This window comes from Stomoxys calcitrans, chromosome 5 (genome assembly GCF_963082655.1).
Source record: "Stomoxys calcitrans chromosome 5, idStoCalc2.1, whole genome shotgun sequence".
Taxonomy (NCBI): Eukaryota; Metazoa; Arthropoda; class Insecta; order Diptera; family Muscidae; genus Stomoxys; species Stomoxys calcitrans.
In genome coordinates, this window is record NC_081556.1 from 73,250,802 (window position 1) to 73,273,654 (window position 22,853).

The 22,853-nt window shown below is 39.0% G+C and overlaps 1 protein-coding gene across 2 annotated transcripts in view; it reads left to right on the plus strand.

Annotated features, from left to right (window-relative positions):
- The window catches only part of LOC106081363 (23 kDa integral membrane protein), a 32,954-nt gene extending 23,241 nt beyond the window's left edge, over window positions 1-9,713 (plus strand). The window contains exons 3-7 of one of the 2 annotated variants that reach the window (XR_009398365.1): window positions 817-975; window positions 1,038-1,196; window positions 9,144-9,344; window positions 9,413-9,566; window positions 9,635-9,713. Coding sequence is in view for 1 of the 2 variants with exons in the window: in XM_059369132.1 (XP_059225115.1) it covers window positions 817-975; window positions 1,038-1,196; window positions 9,144-9,344; window positions 9,413-9,484 (591 nt within the window). In the remaining variant the exon portion in view is untranslated. Of the gene's footprint in view, window positions 1-816; window positions 976-1,037; window positions 1,197-9,143; window positions 9,345-9,412 lie in introns of both variants that reach the window. The other variant, XM_059369132.1, reaches the window with a different exon arrangement.
- Window positions 9,714-22,853: the final 13,140 nt, after the last annotated feature.

Here is a 22,853-nt window from a genome sequence, read left to right on the forward strand (position 1 = left end):
AGCGGTAAACATTTTCAAGTCTAGATAAGGCCACATAATTTTGGAATGCTCACAACCCCCTCCTTTCTCGCCATCTATCATAGTCATGAAAAAATACCCAACAAGTATTTACCCGGTAAATTCGGTAAATACCTGCGTATTTACCCATATATACCCAAGTGGGGGGAAATTATAATTTTTCAGATATCTTGGGTATTAAAACAGTTTCCAAACAATTGTTGATGATTTCGCATTCTTTTTATATAAACCTGACCTTCTGATCCCATAAAATCGGAATTTTGTTATATATAGCCGACATATAGAGCGATCTCCAGACTTAAAGTCTTGAGGCAATAAATTGGTAATTTTCATCCAATTTCGATAAAATTTGGCACAGTGAGTTGTGGCAAACTCACTCTGTGAAGTGTGGTCCAGATCGGATCATTTTTGGATTTAGCTGCCCTATAGACCGGCCGCCCAATCTCCCGATATGGGGTATTAAGGCCATAAAAGATGCATTTATTACTCGATTTCAATGGAAATTGGCACAGTGAGCTCTGGTAGGCGCCATCCCATTCCCGACAAATGTGGTCCAGATCGAACAATATTTGGATATAGCTGTCATATAGACCGATCACCCGTGCATTGAGCTTATAAAATAGGCATTTTTCATTCGATATCAATAAAATTTGGAAACAAGATTTAGGGAAATAAGAATTATGCCTTCTTATGGGAGGGACTACACATTTCCAATAAAAAGAGAATTTAAGTTTTAAGACTTTTTGATTATTTAATTTCAAAATTAATTTTATTTATCATGCTTTGTTTCATTTTCAGCTTTCTGGCTTAGTTCTGATCGTCTTTGGAGTATCCTTGCTACAATCAGCCAATGTTGCTGAAATCTATGTCATCATCGCCATGGGTGGCATTAATTTAGTAGCTGCCATTCTGGGTTGCTGCGGCATTTGCCATGAAAATGTTTGCATGACTGCGACTGTAAGTAGAGAGGGATCGAGGCGCCCTATATAAATGATATCTATAACAATGTGTATTTGCAGTATGCTGTATTCATCTTGTGTTCATTGATTGGCCAAATCTACAACAAAATTAGACCTGCTAAAACGGATGACTTCAAAAGGATAATCCGCGAAAGTTTGCAAAAAGTTTGGAACTCTGAAATTAAGACCCCCGGAGCAATGGACTCAACTCAAATATCGGTAAGTACAAATAAATTTTGCTTTAAAACAGTTATGTGTGACAAACTGGTACTAAGAATTTTCAAGTTCTATTGAATATTCTGGATGTTTAGTGCACACTATGAATGTTACGCAGTTAATATTTCTGATGAGGATCATCAAGCTGTGTAAGACATACTAGTTCCCAGAGGGTTTTATACATACATATCTCATAGCAAAAATTCCTAGAGATCGCCTGTCTCGACAACAGCACGCCTTTAGCCGGCTCACACCTATGAAAACAGCCCTTCTTGACCTATTCGATCAATCATTAATGTTGTAAGCCCATATCAGTTTTTGTGAATGAAACGTCAGCACCCGTTCAAATTGCAAATTTTGCCCATGAACATTCCTTTAAAGAACAGGGGCAAACTTCTCACATTTTAGTTAGTGTAGTCCGATTAAAATTTAAGCTCAGTGATAAGGGACCTCCTTTTTATAGCCGAGTCCGAACGGCGTGCCGTAGCGCGACACCTCTTGGTAGAGTTCTTGGCATAATTCCTCACAGGTGTTGCCAGCATTAGGAGGGAAAAACCACCGCTGAAAATTTTCTCGCCTGGATTCGAACCCAGGCGTTCAGCGTCATAGGCGGACATGCTAGCCTCTGCGCTACGGTGGTCTTAACAACGGTCAACACCCTTTCACAATTTGATAACGTCGAGTGCACAGATTTTTAAAAGATTGCAAAAAGCTTCTTCTGGTCTATCCATTCCATTGAATGTTACCACATTGCACCTATGTTTTTACAAACAATCTTTAAGATTCATTTGAACTTTGAACACCGCGTGGTCATAAAATCATTCACACTTGTTGACAATATTTCCAACAACGTAGTGTATGATAATGACAACATTGGTGCATGATCTTGCAACGTCTTTTTTCTGTCAGCGCATACAATTGTTTCTGGTAACGGCAGAAAAAATTGGCGACAAAAAGTAGTCTGGGCTTTTTTAAGCTTACATTTTTTAGCAAGAGTTATGTATAACGTACCACAAGGGAGGCACCAATTCCTGGGAGTTTTGCTAGAGAGGAAATTTATCTTTAAATCCACAATAACTAACGTGGATGGATAAAAAGAGGTTTCTGATCAGATACGAGAGGCGACACTTAAGGTCGACTGCGAGGCACTGCCGCCATCGGCTCTGGTATTGCCATCTGGAAGATCATGCTACACAGATGAATCAAAGCTAGAGGACAGAGTAGGCCTGTAGATCTCTACATTGAAAACCCTTGACTGAGATCTGTTTTCGACTGCCTGCACATAATACGGTCCTGTTAGCGAAGATCCGGGCGATCACGGAATGCGTGAGATGGTGTTATGTTAACACAAGGACGCCTAATATGAACGTCTTTACGGACAGCAAACTGGTCATCGGGGCAATAAGAACCAGGACGGTAAGATCACGAACAGTCTTGGAGTTTAAGAAGGAGATTAACGCCCTCGCAGAGGATGGCATGTTCCGCATCGTTTGGCTGTTGGGTGACGCAGTTCGAGCAAAGGGCGTGGACGATGAACGCTCATGTTACACTGTTGAACAGTGAAACGGTAGGACTACGAAAATCCTATGAGGAGATCGGTATAGAGGGACAACGAAGCTATTGCTGAAAGGAAGTAAGAAGAATCTCAGTATAGCTTTCGGTATTATAACGGGACAAATAGGACTACGAGCTCACCAATCAAAAATCGGTGTGGCAAGTTATAGCATGTGGTTAAGTTGATGTGACGTTGGAGTATTTCATTTGTCATTGTCACCCACCGGCACATTGGAGGGGACACTATATCAGACATGAACAAACCTGGGGCTTGTTATGGAAAATAATTTGGGGATTTTGTAAGTAGCGCGGACTTCCTGACTTAGATTGCTTTTCCGATGTTAATTTTTAGTATTAAGAGCTCACAAAAACCCTATTACTGATTTAGGTGTATGTCCATAGTGGTAAAGCAGCAGCTACGGGCACTGGGTTATCCTAGATACAATTCCCGACCAGTGTGGACTAACCATGGTCTGAGCTCCTATTTGATAAAAAAAGTACTGCGCCAATTTCCTGCTAGAGCCTATTAGAGCTACAATATTCCTTGTTAAAAAAGGGTTTTCCAACAAGAGATGTTATTTAAAATCACCCGGTATTTCGGTGGTTGTAACTTTTGAATCTTTTTTCTTCGACATTTGACAAATACACACTGCAAAAATGGTGAAAAACTTGCACTTATATTTCGCTCAACTAAAGCACCTTGTCGGAACGCAACACACCAAAATTGTCACAACACCAAGGGTTATTGTTGCGTGACTGTTTGGTGTGGTTTATGGTCCAGCGGGGTCATTGGACCTAATTTGTTTGAAAATGAGATTGTATCAACAGTTACGACATTTTCTTTTAACACCAAAATAAAACATCTTATTGGAAAACCATTTAAAATGTTCGCAGACTTCTATACTGATAGTTCCAGACTTGAGAACTTGGCATGTTCCCTCGCGAAGGTGACCCAATCATGCGGAGATCCTTGCAATAAAAACAGCGGCTAAGATTCTCTCAGACAGACAGATTCTCAGACAGCCAGGCAGTTATTAGATATCTGAATAACATTATGTATCTGAATTTAAAAACTTCCCTAGACTCTTGCAGATCTCTCAACGTGATGGCTGAATAGTTCAAAAATCACCTGTTCTGGATGACTTTCTATGGAGGTATACCAGTTTATTGTAGAGAAGAAAAGCTTGAAAGACAAGTAACCACCTTACATATTTCTGGAAAATTCCAATTAGTCTCTAGCGACTTATAAAATAATTTTTGAAACAAAACGCCCAACGGCATCGAATGATAGATAGTCACAAATTGGGGACTGAGCACATTCCAAGATTATGTGGTCCAATATAAGATTGATGAGGTCTATTGATTTGCCGTTATTGGCTGAAAAGAGGTCTCACTCATCGTGTTAGTCATGATTTCTGCAGAAGGTGTGAAGGAGTGGACGAAGAGGAAACTTTAGATAGTTTATCTTGTACGAATCACACAATGGCAAAAAGAAATGCATATATAAAGAATATATACACCTTGAAGTCCACAAGTTATATATTTGCATTAGTTTGAAGAAATCAAATCGGATTATGATTGAGATTTGTAGTGCGACATTTCTTCTGGTTGTTGGAGAGGAAACACAGAAAAAAAGTCGGCTCAAATTTAAGATTTTTCCTTGCTCGAAAGATTTTAGCAATGAAAACGAGCCAAAGAACTAAAACTTCAAAACAAAGATGCTATCTTTAAATTAATTTTCCTACTTACTAACGGACATGACATTTTACTTCCTAGATGATAGTCCAATACATTTTTTTTTTTTTTTTTTGAAAAATTCTTTTCTTAAACTTTTGATCGACCTAAAAAAAATTAAACATTTAAGACGCTCTTATTTGTATGGTTATTTTCCGTCTTTAACTACGGTTCAATCTTGCCTTAACCTAAAGTCAATTTCCTAACTTTCAACGATATTTTGACTTTAATTTTAGGTTTTTGTCTTTAATAACAAGATGCTAAGTTAAGGATTTATTAACCTGACATTTAAAAAACAAAATCCTTAATATGAAGAAAAGCATCTTCATCAATGGGAATAAATCCTTAAAAAGTTGGCAAAATGACAATCTTTAAATTAAGTTTGATAATCTTTGGCTCGAATCTTTAATATTAGGGCAAACATTTTTTCAGTGTAGAAAATAATGTTTGTGAATATCATCGACCTTCTAAATAAATTTCGTGGAAAGGCAAGCAGATTTTAATTTGCATACCGTCCACCATAGGATGGGGGTATACTAATTTCGTCATTCTGTTTGTAACTACTCGAAATATTCCTCTGAGACCCCATAAAGTATATATATATTCTTGATCGTCGCGACATTTTATGTCGATCTAGCCATGTACGTTCGTCCGTCTGTCTGTCGAAAGCACGCTAACTTTCGAAGGAGTAAAGCTAGCCGCTTGAAAATTTGCACAAATACTTCTTATTAGTGTAGGTCGGTTGGGATTGTAAATGGGCCATAACGGTCCATGTTTTGATATAGCTGCCATATAAACCGATCTTGGGTCTTGACTTCTTGAGCCTCTAGAGTCCGCAATTCTTATCCGATTGGAATGAAATTTTGCACTACGTGTTTTGTTATGATCCAGTAACTATGCCAAGTATGGTTTAAATCGGATCAAAACCTGATATAGCTGCCATATAAACCGATCTTGAATCTTAACTTTTTGACCCACTAGAGGGTGCAATTCCTGTCCGATTTGTCTGAAATTTTGCATGAAGTGTTTTGATATAACTTCCAACAACTGTGCTAAATATGGTTCAAATCGGTCCATAACCTGATATAGCTGCCATATAAACCGATCTGGGATGTTGGCTTCCTGGGCCTTAAGAGGGCGTAATTATTATCCGATTTGGCTGAAATTTTGTACAACGACTTCTGCCATGACCTTCAATATACCTGTCAAATATGGTCTGAATCGGTCTTCAGCCTGATTCAGCTTCCATATAAACCAATCTCCCTATTTTCTTCATGAGCCCCTAATAGGCCTAATTTTAATTCGATTAGGCTGAAATTTTACACATAGACTTCTACAGTGGTCTCCAACACTCAATTCAATTTGGATAGCAATTCTTTTCTTTTATCCTTTGTTTGTCAAAAAAGAGATACGGGGAAAGAACTCAAAAAATGCGAGCAATGGTAGAGGGTATATAAGATTCGGCCCGGCCGAACTAAGCACGCTTTCACTTGTTTCCATTATATAGTTTAGAATGGAGCTTAACTTTCTTTCTTCCTTTAAAAACGATAGCGAATAAGCATGAATGTGGAGACTACCCTGCACGAAGTTGTGCACAAAATGTAAGAATCCATCGTTGCCAAGACGTACACATTAGCGGTTTGCTTTGACATCGAGGGGGCTTTTAACAATATGCGGACCGAAACATTGATCCCATGACATAAATATAAGCGAGAAAGTGGCACAGTAGGCCCCACTGGGGCCTATCATCGCCACTCCTTTGGGTGACCGCAATAAATAACCTATTACGGATGCTGACTGAGGAGGGATTTGAACCCGTCTGCTAAGCAGACGATGTTATAATACTTCTAAGGGATAAGGATCCGAACCAGCTATGCAGAAAGGCCGAAAGGGTCTAGCAGATGGCATAGGAGTCTCAACGATAACCCGGAGAAGACTGAAATCTGCTTGTTCACAAGAAAGACGAAGGTGAACCACTTTGACACACCACGTTTCCTCAACAGAAAAATTTTTATATCTGACACAATCCAATACTTAGGAGTGATCTTGGACAGGAAACTGTATTGGAAGTGTCACATTTAGAAGCGTACTGAGAAGGTTCGTTCGAAAGTAGGTTCGAGATGGTGCTTGAATCCGAGTATATAGACCAATACTTAGTTACGCCTCAATAGTTTGGTGTACTGCTACGGAGAAAAAGTGCAACACAAGGAGCATACAACAGATTCAGAGAACATATTGTCTTGACATAGGCGAAGCGATTAGGACCACACCCACTGGGGCGCTGGAGACTATTCTAGATATCCGACCCATTGACATATTGATAAAATGTAAGGCAGCCACTGCGTTTATGAGACTTTAGGCGATGGGAGAATGAATTGAGGATGGGAGCAGCTCATATCATCGCGGTATAATCGAGGCGACGATAGGAAACCTGTAAGGAAGGAAGGTGTTTCCGATCGGGTACATAAGACGATACTTTAAGTCGAGTGCGAGGCACTGCTGCCAGCGGCACAGTCTTGGATTGACGGAACCCTAGTATTGCCATTTGGAAGATCATGTTACATGGATGGATCAAAGTTAGAGGCAGAATGGACCTGAGAGTCTACAATGAGAATCCAGGTACTGACATCTGTTTTAGACTGCCTGACCATGATACGGTCCTGCAGGCGGAGATCCGGGCGATCACGGAATGCGTGAGGTGGTGTAGTGGTAACGCAAGAACGTCGAGTGTGAACATCTTTATGGACAGTAAAATGGCCATAAGGTCAATAACAACCAGGACAGTAAAGCCACGAACAGTCTTAAAGTGTCAAAAGGAGATTAACGCCTTCTCTAAGGTTGGCACAATCCGTATCGTTTGGGTGACGGGCCATAACGGAGTAACACTGTGGAACAGTGAAACAGATGGTAGGACGGCGAGAAACCTATGAGGTGATCCGGATCGCGAGAAGACGAGGCTATTACTGAAAGAAAGCAAGAAGGAGGTCAGTATAGCTTTTGATATCATGAAGGCACACATAGGACTTCGAGCTCACTTATGCAAACTCGGTGCGGCAAGTGATAGCAAATGTAGGGCATGTGGGGAAGATGATGAGACGTTGTAGCATTTCCTATGTCATTGCCCGGCTTAAGGTTAGGATAGGTTAAATTGACAGTCTGCCATCAGACTCACATAGACGTTTTCATTCGTTATGATACAACATGAATAGAAATAGGAAGATGCCTTCTAGTTCATACTGTTGAACTATCCAGATCGCTTTAAAAAGCCCAACAACTTGCGAACGTTTACATCCGCTTCATCAGACAGGTTCTCAAAGAAATGAAGACCTAAGGTGGAACTCCTTCTGATTGTCATATACACTCTTCTTCTTCGATGTCCTCACAGCTTCTGCAAAAGTCGTTACTGGTAACCTTAAGTCTGCCAGCATGTTTTCCGATTAGACATTGACCTGTGATGACGGACGCAATGACTGAGACTTATGTTTTAGCCAGGATTAGGCCCGAAGGGCATACTCACAGATTACAGTTTCCCTGGAATGTATACGGTAGTTCCTAGCTTCGCTGCTTCGTCCACTTTTCCACAATTCCCTGCGATATCTCTGTGGCCCGGCACCCAGAACAGGTGAATTTTAAACTGTTCGGCCATCTCGTTGAGAGATCTGCTACAGTCGAGGGCGATTTTTGTGTTCAGAAATACGTTATCCAGGGATTTAATGGATGTCTGGCTGTCTGAGAATATATTTATGCGAATCGTCGTAATGACATTATATCTTAGCCATTCCACTACTTCGTTGGTTCCAAGAATCTCCGCTAGATACACACATCAGTTAACCTTTTCGACATGATCAATTCTAGATCTTTAGTCCACAAAAGCCCACCTGGTCGTCTAATTCGTAAGCATCCGTATAGAAGTCAATGTAACTTCTATTACCAGGGATATCGAAGTTTCAATCGGTTTTATCAGGAATAGTGGTACAGTACTTTTTGTCAAAAAGCGGTTCAGGCAGGGTGTAATCTGCCTGAACATTGAACATTGTATGAAGGATAACACAGTGTCCACATGACTAACGAGAAAGCTCCCTTGGCCTCACGGCAGTGGTCGCAGCAATTTCTCCAGTCACAACGTCCAGGGACATTTGATGTAGCATTAAATTCAGTGCATCAGATGGTGTCGTCCTCTGTGCGGCTGTGACGCACAAACAAGACATCCTTTGAACCCGGTTGACTATTGAAAAGTAGGTTAACTTTTGTTCAATAGTAAACCGGATCCAAAGGATGGATTGTTTCGCGGCTTAAATACACCGGTACTTAGGTGGGGACACAATACCAGACATGAAGCAAGATAGGGGAGTGGTATGGAAAACAGTTAAGGATTTTGTAAGTAGCACGGAATTCCTTACTTAAAATTTTCTTTTTCGAGACTACTTTTTAGTTTTTAGAGCGCACAACAAGCCGATTACCGACTTGGGTGTACGTCCAAAATCGCATGGGGCGGATCCGCACCCTCTTTTGAACCTAACCTAAATATGACTGTACCAACCACATATTGTTGGCTATGCCAAACGTATTAAAATTGAATTACTAATTATTAATCCGTTAAAGATAAATGTATATCCGAATTTTCTAACGCCGAAAACGTTTATTTGATTTTGTTTCTTTCAGCTCAAGTGTTGTGGTCTAGACGGTCCTGGAGATTACCTTAAGATTGGACGATATGTTCCTCCCCCCAGCTGTTTCCCTGAAGATACCACCAATATCAGCAACTCATACTTCACCATTGGCTGCATTCATGCCACCGAGGATAAAGTTTTTACCCTATCCAAATATCAAACATCAAGTGAATGGGGCGTTATTGCAGTAACAGTAAGTAGAAATCAATGCGAGACATTTACCACTGTCTTCACTATTTCTTTTTGTTCATCCGTTTTTAGGCTGTTTTGGCGATTTTTGCTATATATCTGGTATTCCGCTTCAACAACAAGAACCATCGCTATCGTTACTAAATAATTCATCCCATATGTTATGGATATATGAAGACGTACTGAGCAAGAAGCTTTTTAATATTTCAAGTCCAATGCATTTTTTGTATGATAATATTTGTTGTTTACTTTGAATTATAATTAACTTAATTTTTTCATTTTTGCATAAACCAGACTGATTGATATGAATGTGGGGTCAGTGACAAGATCTTTGGAATGTTCCTGTTGCCATTAAAGTCTTTTTTGGTCTTTATATGATCTCTTGAATTGAATGGGCTAGATTTAAACTAAACTTTACAACATGTTTATAGATCCGGGAAAAACTCTTCCCAAGTTGAACAATACACTATTTTATTAAAAATTCCACATAATTGATCACTTTATGTGGAATTTTTAATTCAAATTTCATTTGTCGTAGAAATTTTTCTTTAAAATTGGCTACTTTTTCTCTATTGGTAAATTTTAGTTACGGCTAAAACTTCTCAGACATTCGACTTTACATTTATGGAGTGAAGTGCCAAAGATAATTTATTTGAGAATCAGTAAGGAAGGGCAAAAGTCGGACCTCGGCGAGCAAAAATATGTTCAAACAGTAATAACTACGGTTGACAAATGACAACATTATTGCAAATTACCCAAAATCTGACGAACATATATATGGGAGCTATAACTAGTACTGAACCTATTTTAATTAAAATAACCAGTAATGTCGAGAGTCATTAGAAACTTCTTCCTGCAAAATTTCGAGTAAAAAATGACTATTTTATTGCATTATTACTTCAAATCGGACGAACATATATATGAGAGCTATATCCAAATCTGAACTGATTTTTATGAAATTCGGAAGTCATCAGAAAATCGTTCCTGCCACATTTCGAGAAAATCGGTTAACAAATGACCATCTTATTGCAGTATTACTGCAAATCGGGCGAACAGATATATGAGAGCTATATCCAAATCTGATCCGATTTTTTTTCCAATTTCAATAGGCTTCGTCTCTAGCCCGAAAGACGATCGGATGAAAATTGCGACCTGTAGTTTGTACTTCTGAGTCGATCGGTATGCTTATCAATGGGTCTATCTCTCTTCCTTCTGGGTGTTACAAACTAATTCACTAAGTTACAATACCCTGTACCACAGCAGTGGTGTAGGGTATAAAAATGATGCGCTGCGAAGTAGAGGTAGTATTATGATGACAAGCTACCATGGGTAACTCATTTTACTGGTGAGAGACAGAGGTTCAACGTTTCAGTTGACAGATTTCTTCAATATTTTCAATATTCATTTTGGTTATATGCCCACCTCCGTAGGAAAGGGGGTATATTCATTTAGTCATTCCGTTTGCAATACATCGAAATATCAATTTTCGACCCTACAAAGTATATATATTTCGGATCGTCATAAAATTCTAAGACAATTTAACGATGTCCGTGTGTCTGTCCGTCCGTCTGTTGCAATCACTCAAAAGTATTCAAAAATTGAGATATTGAGCTGAAATTTGGCACAGATACGTCTTTTTGATGCACACTGGTTAAGTTCTTGAAAGGGATAAATAGGACCATATTTGGATATAGCTGCTATATAGAACGATCTGCCGATAAAGGGTCTAATGCCCATAAATGCTTTACTTATTACCCGATTTCGTTGAAATTTGAAACAATGGGATGTTTAAAGCCTACCGACATCTGACCCAAACATGGTCCATATCGGGCTATATTTTTATATAGCTGTCATATATATCGATCTGCCGATAAAGTGTCTGAAGCCCATAAAAGCTTTATTTATTACCCGATTTCGTTGAAATTTGAAACAGAGTGTTACCTTAAGCCTCCTGTTATCTGACCTAGATATGGATCAAATCGAACTATTGTATATTTAGGTATAGCTGCCATATAGACCGAACCCCAGGTAAAGGGACTAAAGCCCATAAAAGCTATGTTCTTTAACCGACTTCGCTGAAATTTTAAACATTGAGTAGTTTTAAGCCTCCTAACATAAGACCCAAATGTGGTTCAGATCGGACAATATTTAGATATAGCTGCCATATAGACCGATCTCTCGATTAAGGGCCTGAAGTCAATAAAAGCTTTACTTATTACCCGATTTCGCTGGAATTTAACACAAAGGGTCATCTTAAACCTCTTGATATCTGACCTAAATATGGATCAAATCGGACTATATTTAGGTATAGCTGCCATATAGACCGATCTCCTGATAAAGGGTCTAAAGCCCATAAAAGCTTTATTTTTTAACCGATTTCGCTGAAATTTGAAACATTGAGTAGTTGTAAGCCTCCTAACATAAGACCCAAATGTAGTTCAGATCAGACTATATAGCTGACATATAGACCGATCTGCTGATAAAGGGTCTGAAGCCAATAAAAGCTCTATTTATTACCCGATTTCGGTAATCAAATTTTAAACAGTTGGTAGTCTTAGTTCTCCCGGCATCCGTCCCAAATATGGTTCCAATCGGACTATATTTGGATATAGCTACCATACAGACCGATATCCCGATAAAGGATCTGAAGCTAATAAAAGCTTTATTATATCCTCCACCATAGGATGGGGGTATACTAATTTCGTCAATCCGTTTGTAACTACTCGAAATATTCGTCTGAGACCCCATAAAGTATATATATTCTTGATCGTCGTGACATTTTATGTCGATTTAGCCATGTCCGTCCATCTGTCTGTCGAAAGCACGCTCACTTTCGAAGGAGTAAAGCTAGCGTCTTAAAATTTTGCACAAATATTTCTTATTACTGTAGGTCGAGTACGATTGCAAATTGGCCATATCGGTCCATGTTTTGATATAGCTGCCATATAAACCGATCTCGGGTCTTGACTTCTTGAGCCTCTAGAGAGCGCAATTCTTATCCGATTGGAACGAAATTTTGTTATGATATCCAACAACCGTACCAAGTATGGCTTAAATCGGTTCAAAACCTAATATAGCTGCCATATAAACTGATCTTGAATCTTGACATCTTGGCCCACTAGAGGGCGCAATTCCTGTCCGATTTGTCTGAAACTTTGCATGAGGTGTTTTGATATAACTTCCAACAACTGCGCCAAGTATGGTTCAACTCGGTCCATAACCTGATATAACTGTCATATAAACCGATCTGGGGACTTGGCCTCTTGAGCTCCTAGAATGCGCAATTCCTATCCGATTTGGCTGAAATTTAGCATGACGTATTTTATTATGAGTTTCAACAACTGTGCCAATTAAGGTTGAAATCGGTCCATAACCTGATATAGCTGCCATAAAAATCGATCTGGGATCTTGATTTCTTGAGCCTCTAGGGGTCGCAATTATTATCCGATTTGCCTGAAGTATTTTACAACGGATCCTCACATGACCATCAATATATTTGTTTATTATGGCCTAAATCGATCTATAGCCTGATACAGCTCCCATATAAATCGATCTATCTTGAAATTTTGGAAGAATACCTCTTATAAATGTAGATCGGTTGGGATTATAGATGGGCTATATCGATCCACGTTTTGATATAGCTGCCATATAAACCGATCTGGGATCTTGACTTCTGGAGCCGCTAGAGGGCACAATTCTTATCCCATTTGGCTGGCACGAGGGGTTTTATTATGACTTCCAAAAACTGTTCTGAGTATGGTTGAAATCGGTCCATAACCTGATATAGCTGTCTTATAAACCTATCTGGGGCCTTGACTTCTTGAGCGTCTAGAGTGCGCAATTTCGATTTGGCTGAATGTTTGCACAACGTGTTTTGTTATGGGTTCCAACAACTATGTTAAGAATGGTTCAAATCGGTCCATAACTAGATATAGCTGCCATATAAACCGATCTGGGGTCTTGACTTCTTGAGCCTCTAAAGGGCGCAAGTATTATCCGATTTGGCTGAAATTTTGCACAACGGCTTCTCTCATGACCTTAAACATATGTGTCGAATACAGCTCACCTATAAACCGATCTCCCTATTCTACTTCTTCAGCCCCTAAAGTGCGCAATTCTTACTAGATTTGGATGAAATTTTACACAATGACTTCCACTATGGTCTCTAATATTCAATTCAATTATGGTCCCAAATGAACCAGAACTTGATATTGTTCCAACAATATAGCAATTCTTATCCTTTGTTTGTCTAAAAAGAGATACCGTGGCAAGAGCTCGACAAATGCGATCTATGGTGGAGGGTATATAGGATTCTGCCCGGTCGAACTTAGCACGCTTTTACTTGTTTTTGTCCTCCCATTGTCCTTTTTAGTTTATACCATCCAAATAATTTGGAAAATGCAGTCCATAATGGAGGGTGTATAAGATTGGCTTTAAAAAGGTATGTGTTGTTTCTAATGTTTTAACCATATATTTTAATTTGGAGCAGACGGACAAGCTGCGATCTAAAACCTCTATGAAATGCGAGACAAAAAAGTTTTAATGAAAAAAAAAATCGCTTTTATGCCTTGAGGTTCACGCCTTTAAGTTTGGTTTGCGAAATGCTGCTATACCAACTTCAAAACAATTACATTGCCGATTTGATCTTTAATTAATTATGTTACCCAATGCCTATAGCATTTAATGATTAAGATAGTGGTGATTAATCAATTTCCTTTAAGAACAATTTAGTTTTAACTATTGCAGATAATGACGCACACGCGAATGTTCATTTTCCAAGAAACAATGAAACGGCTGATCAATATTTGACACCGTTCTATCTGCAGTGAGACATTAATCAATAATAAGTGATTACCATACAACGAATTACAATTGAATTGAGTTGTCATGAGTCATTTAATCCACATTCGAACAATCCATGTTCAAACACAAAATAAAAGCTCTATTAACGTTCTAATTGGTATGACACAAAGTGTGCCATAATCGCTTAGATTAATACAAATGACGATGTGAACACAAATAAAAAACGAACCAAAATTAGTTAAGCCCGAATTTTAAGGACCGTCTACTTTTGTCAACTAGCCTAGATGATTTCTTCCCTTAGACAAAAATCAATTGAAAACCTGAGTAAAATGTTTCATATTTGTTTAAAAATTGTAGCCTGTACATGCTAAATAAATAATTCAAAGCGAGAGTTATACCTGTTGTGGATGGATTTGGACCATTCGTATCATGGGTAGTAAAGACCATAGTAGAACTCAAATTGGAGTCCACCGTGGCACAGAGGTTAGCATGTCCACCTATTACGCCGTACGTCACAGTTAAAATCCCAGCGCGAACATCAGGAATAAATATTCGGCAGTGGTTATCCTCTTGCAAATGCTGGCAACATTTGTAAGGGTATCCACCTATCTTTAAACTTTTCAAACAAGTGGATTCGCTAAGCGGTAAGCCAAAACTTGAATAGGACTGCACCCATTGATATGCAAATTTACATCCAAATTGAGTAAGAATTATGGGCTCCAGAATTCGAAGAAGAATATCGGTCGATATGACAGTCAAGTCATGTTGTGAATGAATCGATTTCGGCCATACATGGCATGGATGGGGGAAATCGTAACAGTGTGTTTAAACATTGAACTAAATAAACAGAAGTAAAATCGGAAGAACTACTTTTATCGCTATCTCTAAATACTGATCTATTGGGAGAATTTGCAAATTTTGTATAGTTTAAGGGGTTTTCACCTTTTGTGGCCTAAAATATAATAATTTTCTCTCATGCAAATGACGTTATTTTGAGAAAACTTCTCCTTTGCAGCTTTAAGTCTCTGCAACCATTAGCTAAATACTGGGTTTTTGAACATAATACGAGTATTTTTGTTTTTGACATAATTTGTTTTCAGTTGGCTGCGCGCTTGCAACCTCTCGGAAAATCACCATGGCACAGGGCTGCCAGATTACCTAAGTGGAAGATCAGCACTTTTGAAGAAAAAAAATCAGCAAATTTTGGCACTTTTGTTTTAAAAACATAGCAAAAAATTAGAAAATTTTTTAATCAATAAAATTAAAAAGAATTATGTTCGGCTGAACTTTACGTACTCCATACCATTAAAATATTTCTATCCCAGCTAATAATGGGTTCGTTTTTTAGCTATTATCTTTTTGGCAACACTGGTTTAAATAGCTCATGCATGTTTCTTGTTTTGTTTCACAGTCAACATCTTCAGTTTGGTCTATAATTTACCACGAATCGTCTTATAAACTAACAACGTTTACAAATTATTGAATTTTATAAACAAAATGCGCGCTCTGTTAAGAAAGTTCATCGCGATAATTTTTGCTCTTTTTTGGTTCAATGTGTACGTAAATATACAGAATTGCCGATTTTGGAAGGAAGATCAGCCAGAAGCATTGCCAGATCTACCAATGCATCCAGAAAAAGTGACAGTTTGGTGCGGTTTAAGGGCTGGTGGCATCATTGGACCGTACATCTTCAAATATGATGCGAATCGTAACATAATTGTACTGTGAGATGATATTCAACTTTCTTTTGCCCAAAATGGTGGATACTATCGCAAAAGTTAAATTTTTTGCAAAACTAAACAAAAACAAGTAAAAAGGCCTTAAGTTCGTCCGGGACGGGCGGGGTATATCTATCCAAATCTGGACCATGTTGCAGAAAAATGTCGAAGAGCCTAACACAACTCAAAGTCCCAAGTTTCGGCGAAATCGTACAATAAATACGCCTTTTATGGGCTCAAAACCTTAAATCAAGAGATCGGTCCATATGGCAGCTATATCTAAATCTGGACCGACCACGGCCAAATTGAAGAAGGTTATCGAACAGGCTAACTTAACTCACTGTCGTAAATTTAGGCAAAATCGGACAATAAATGCGCCTTTTATGGGCCCAAGACCATATATCGAGAGATCGGTCTATATGGCAGCTATATTCAAATCTGTAGCGATCTGGGCCAAAATGCAAAAAGATGTCGAGGGTTCTAACACAATGTGGCTAAAAAATGTGGCTTCTATCGGCCTAAGATCGTAAATCGACGGATCAGTCTATATGACAGCTATGTCCAAATCTAAACTGATCTATGCCAAATTGAAGAAGGATATCGAAGGTCCTATCACAACTCACTATCCCAAATTTTGGCGAGATCGAATAATAAATATGGCTTTTATGGGCCTTAGACCCTAAATAGGCGGATCGGTCTATATGGGGGCTATATCAAGATATAGTCCAATATAGCTCATCTTCGAACTTAACTTGCTTATGGAGAAAAAAAGAATCTGTGCAAAATTTCAGCTCAATATCTCAATAGCTCTACTGTAGCGTGATTTCAACAGACAGACGGTCGGACATGGCTAGATCTTCTTAGATTTTTACGCTGATCAAGAATATATATACTTTTTAGGGTCGGAAATGGATATTTTCATGTGTTGCAAACGAAACGACAAAATGAATATACCCCCATCCTTCGGTGGTGGGTATAATGAGCATCCTTTAAGATACATTGCTCCTATAGAGAGCGCAATTTTCATCCGATAACATTTTGTACAATGATTTCTCTCATGACTTCCAACAGACTTTATTATTCTTGGTTTTATTTGGTCTGTGCGTTGATAATGCTTCTATTATATAATTCGATCTCCTGATTATTAGTTCTTATTTTCGTTTGAAATATAGGAGATGGGAAAATAACGATAGTATCGATACTATCGGTATTTATAATTAAAACTATCGAATATTGCGATTATCGATAGTTTGCCAGCTCTATGCCACATGCCACAAAGCACGCGTAACAATGGACTTATTGAGAGGCGAGTTCGGGGAACATTTTATTTCACGTTCGGAACCGGTCAATTGGCTGCCTAGATCGTGCGATTTAACGATTTAGACTTATTTTTGTGGGGCTATGTTAAAGCTCATGTCTTAGAGATTGAAGAACGTTTTTACAAATAGGATACAAATCATGCCAACAATACGCCTTATAATGTAAGGCGTATTGTAAAGCGTTCTTCTTTGCTCAAGAAATCTCATAGGAAAATCGGAATTTATGGCAACTATACATACATCTGGTGGATGGCAACTATGCTTACATCTGAACTATGGAGCAGAGGTTAGCATGTCCGCCTTTGACTCTGAACACCTTGGTTCGTATCCTGACGGAGACATCAGGAAAACAATTTTCAGCGGTGCTTATCCCCTCCTTATGCTGGCGACATTTGTGAGGTACTTTGCCAAGTAAAATCTTCTCCCCAAAGGGGTGTCGCTCTACGGCACGCCATTCGAACTCGGCTATAAAAAGAAGGCTTCTTATCATTGAGCTTCAACTTGAATCGGACACCACTCAGTGATATGAGAGAAGTTGCATCTGTTCCTTAATGGGTTGTTTAGGGCAAATTTGCAATTTGCATTAGCACGCATACATCTGGTTCAATTTTGCATGTATTTGGCATGGTTGTGAAGAGTCTGATACAACCTTCTGTGCCAAATTTTAAATCGAGTAAATTCTACGAGTAATACAACCCTTCTTCAAATCTAACCTATCTATTGTAAAAAAAAAATTTACTCCAATTTTCAGCTCAATATCTTCAATTTTAAAGGCTGAGGCCTGATTTCGATAAACGGACGGGCTTGGATAAAAAGTCTTAGAATTTTTCGACGATCAATAACACATACTTTACATGTCGGAAATGTATATTTTTATAATTTAAGAATGGAGTGATTAAAATCGGAAGTTTTCATCCTTGGATAGGAAAAAAAAAAAACCTTTTTAAAAATATGAAAAATCGGCATTTTTGTAGTAAAAATTGGGAAATCTGCGCTTTGCTATTTTTGAAAATTTTTGTAAAATCGACAAATCTGGTAGCCCTGCCATGACATAGATCAGTGATCTGCTCGCTCGTATGGCATGACGATGTATAATGTTGTGTTTGTTGTACGTGAATGAACGATCACAACAGAGGGTTGTGATTGTGTACTACAATGCTTTCGGAGTTGAAAGAACATGGCATTTTGTCTTGTAAACTGCGGCGGTGACGATTACTCAAAGCGTGTGAATGTAATTCATAAAATTTGTGGTACAAACAGAATGGGTGAAACAAATGCCATGCCAACGAAAGACAAAATAAACAATCGAATCAACATTGCTGTGGATCGATGGACAGACATGCCGCATTTGATGCGATTTGGGTTTGTTACGCATAGTCCAGATGGAAAATATAGTTTTTGCTATTGCTACGATTATTGTGGTTTTTCTACTCGCTTCTTTCTATGTTTGCTTTCAATGTTTCGGTGTTTGACGAAGAAGATTTTCGAGACGCTTAGTTGAGGAAAAATTTTTAAGAGATGGGTTTCTAACGGGTTAATATCCAACGCTTGGGTATTTATTGGGCAAATACCCAATTAATACCTTTTTTGATAATTTATAATTTTGCTGAAATCTTGGGTATAATCAAAGTTTTCAAAAAATTTTTGATGATTTCGTATTCTTTGTATATGGACCTGATCTTCTGATGTCATAAAATCAGATTTTAGATATATATAGTCGCTATATAGACCAATCTCCAGACTTAAAGTCTTGAGGCAATAAATTGGTAATTTTTCATCCGATTTCGATGACATTTGGCACAGTGAGTTCTGGTAGACCTCAATCATTTCCGTGAAGTGCGGATCAGATCGGACTATATTTGGATATAGCTGCCCTTAGACCGACCACCCGATCTCCCGATAAAGGGTATTGAGGCCATAAAAGATCCATTTATTACCCGAATTCGATGAAATTTGGCACAGGTTGTTCTGGTAGACTCCTACCCATTCTTGTCAAATGTGGTTCTGATCGGACTATATTTGGATATAGCCGCCATATATACCGATCTCCCGATATTGTGTAATGAGCCTATAAAAGGAGCATTTTTCATCCTATTTCAATGAAATTTGGCGCAGCGTGTTCCGGTGCCCCTCTAATCCTTTCTTTTGAATATCGTCCAGATCCGACCATTTTTGGATATAGCTGCCATATAGACCGATCTCCCGATATAGAGTATTGAGCCCATAAAAGGAGCATTTTTCATCAGATTTTGATGAAGTTTGAAACAGTGAGTTTTGATCAGAAAAAAAATTTCAGCATTGGTTTTCCCCTCCTAATGCTGGCAACATTTGTGAGGTACTATGCCATGTAAAACTTCTCTCCAAAGAGGTGTCGCACTGCGGCACGCCGTTCGGACTCGGCTATAAAAAGGAGGCCCCTTATCATATAGCTTAAAAAATTTGAATCGGACTGCACTCATTAATATGTGAGAAGTTTGTTATACTGAAGACATTTGTGAGGTACTGTACCATTTGGTATGGCAGCCATGTAAAACTATAGGTGTTGCACTGCGGCACGCCGTTCGGACTCGGACTCATTAAGCTCAATGAATCGGATAGCACTTGAATCGAACAGGACTCACTGATATGAGAGAAGTTTGCCCATGTTCCTTAATGGAGTATTCATAGGCAAATATGAATTTGCAATAGCAAAAAAAAAACAAAGTTTTGTAAATCAGCAGATCTTCTCTGTCGACAATGGGAAAGCAGATATGACTGCTGTGTTAGCAAACATATGACTTATTTTAGCTAACTTTTCTCTCTGCTGTTTTAGCTATAATAGCTGCTGAAATAGTAAACGCATATTTGTTATGAACTAACAAACTACAGTTGCAACGAAACAGACAAATTGTATCTTTTTAAATAGCATACAAGAAGGCCGCCTTGGTGCAGGTGTTACCATGTGCGCCTATGACGCTGAACTCTTCAGTTGGAACCCTGGCGAGAAAAAACAAAAAAAATGCAGCGGTGTTTATTCTTTCCTAATTTTGGGAACATTTGTGAGCTGCGATGTAATGTAAATGGCATAGCAAAGAGGTGTCGCCCTATGGCAACCCTCGGCTATAAAAAGGAAGTCCCTTATCGTTGAGCTTTAACTCACCGATATGTGAGTAGTTTGTCCCTATCACTTAATGGAATGTTCGTGGGCAAATTTGCATTAGCACAAAAACATATAAAGTTTGTTTATAAAGGGTTTTGACAACTTTGAATTTAATTTGTGAACTCACTCTTAAGGTCTGGTTATCCTCTCGTAAATGTTGAAAAACGTGCTGCTGTTTTGTTTGTTTTATGAAAAAATATGCAAACGATCACCGAACGCACAGTAAGCTGGAAAAGAAAAACAGTGGAAAATCCCTTGGTACACATTTACAATTTCGAGACTACTTTTTTTTATAAATCTATATCCGAACCGGTTTCTATGAAATTCACCAATGAGGTCGATATATATAAGAAAATCCCTTGTGCATAAGTTCGTGAGAATCGGTTTTAAAATGACCATATTAATGCAATTTTAGTCCAAATCGGACGAGGTATATCTAAATCTGAACCGATTTCTATGAAATTCACCAATAATGTCGAGACATATAAGAGAACCATTCGTTGCAAAATTTCGTAAGAATCGGTATTTAGATATATGGGAGCTATACCAATTCAATTTCAATAGGCTTCGTCTCTAGACCCAGCACAATGATTGTGCCTAACTTGAAGACGATAGGATGAAAATTGCGACCTGTACTTTGTACACAAATTAATATACAGACAGACAAACGGACAGACGGACATAGCTAAATAGAATCAGAAAATGATTCGGAGTCGATCGGTATACTTATCAATGGTTCATCTCTCTTCCTTCTGGATGTTACAAACAAATTACTAAGTTATAACACCCTGTTGTACTGTAGCTTGGGTATAAAAAGAACGAAAACAATAGGTAAGGTTGAAAAGAGGGTCCAGATATTAATCCACTCGGCTTGTTGTGCACTCTAAATACTAAAAAGTAACCTCTAAAAAAGAAATTCCGCGCTACTTACAAAATCCATAATAGTTTTCCATGCCACGCCCCTAAGTTGTTTCATGTCTGGTATTGTGTCCTGTCCTACCTAAGTGCATCGACATAGGAAAAGTTCCAAAGTCTAATCATCTTTCCCACATGCCCTACAAATACCATCACTTCCCGCACCGATTTTGCATAAATGAGCCCAAAGTTCTATGTGTCCTGTTATGATACCGAAAGCTATACTGACCTCTTACTTACTTCCTTTCAGTAATATCCTCGCCCGTCCACGATCCGGATCTCACCATAGGGTTTTCGTCGTCCTACCGACCGTTTGGCTGTTCCCGAGTGTTATATGTGCGTTCGTCACCCACGCCCTTAACTCGGACTGCGTCGACCCGAAAGGCTACGGTTTAAGCAAATTTATTGACGGCAGTCACTGTCAAATCGTCGGATATTTCATTCCGCATTACTCCGCTATAGCCTGGCACCCAAACAATGCGGATCGTGCCATCCTCCAAGAGGGCTTTAATCTCCTTCTTATACTCCAAGTATATTCGTGACCATACCGTCCTAGTTGTTTTTGCACTGCTGCTCAGCTTACTGTCCGTGAAGATGTTCACATTCCGTGATCGCCCGGATCCCCGCTTGCAGGACCATATTATGGTCAGGCATTCGAAAACTGATCTCAGTCCCTGGGTTCTCAATGTAGGCCTACTCTGTCCACTAGTTTTTGGTCCATCTGTGTAGCATGATCTCACACATGGTAATACCAGAGTTCCATCAATACAAGACGGTGCCGCTGGCAGCAGCATTTCGCACTCGACCTCAAGTGTCATCTCAGGTATCCGATCGGACACCTCTTCCATTCCTTCCAGGTATCCTATCGTCGCCTCGATTATACTGCGATGCTATGACCTTCTCCTATTCTCCATTCATAATTTATCCACCTGTTCCTTAGTATATGGTTTAACCACAGGCTACCGTAGGGCAGAGGTTAGCATGCCCGCCTATGACGCTGAACGCCTGGGTTCGAGTCCTGGCGAAAACATCAGAATAATTTTTCAGTGGTGGTTATCCCCTCCAAATGCTGTCGACATTTGTGAGGTACTGTAATATTTGAAACAAGTATCTTGGGAACACACCACCGTGGATTCGGCTGCTAAAAATGTTTACAAAATCAATTAAGTTGTAGATCAATATTACTCTGGGTGCCGAGCCACAGAAATATCATAGGGAATTATAAAGCGGAAACTGGAATCTGTGTGTATGCCTCTAGCGACATATAACCTAAGTCTTCAGGATTCGGCCCGAAGGACAACGGATGATAGATGGTCACAAAGGAGGAGTTGTGTGCAGTCCAAAATTATGTGGCCTGGTCTACACTTGAAGAGGTCTACCGCACCCACGTCTCAGCCATAGTGTTCGTCATATAAGGTCACTGTCTGATCGGAAAACATGCTGACAGACTGAGGGTTGCCAGTAACGACTTTTGCCGAAGCTGTGGGAAAGAAGAGACTATAGAAGATCTGCTGTATGTGTATGTGTTCCGCACTGGGAGTCAGAAGGAGTTCCATTTTAGGTTTTCATTCCTTTGAAAACTTGTCTGATTTAGCGTGTGTGCACACTCGCAAGTTGCT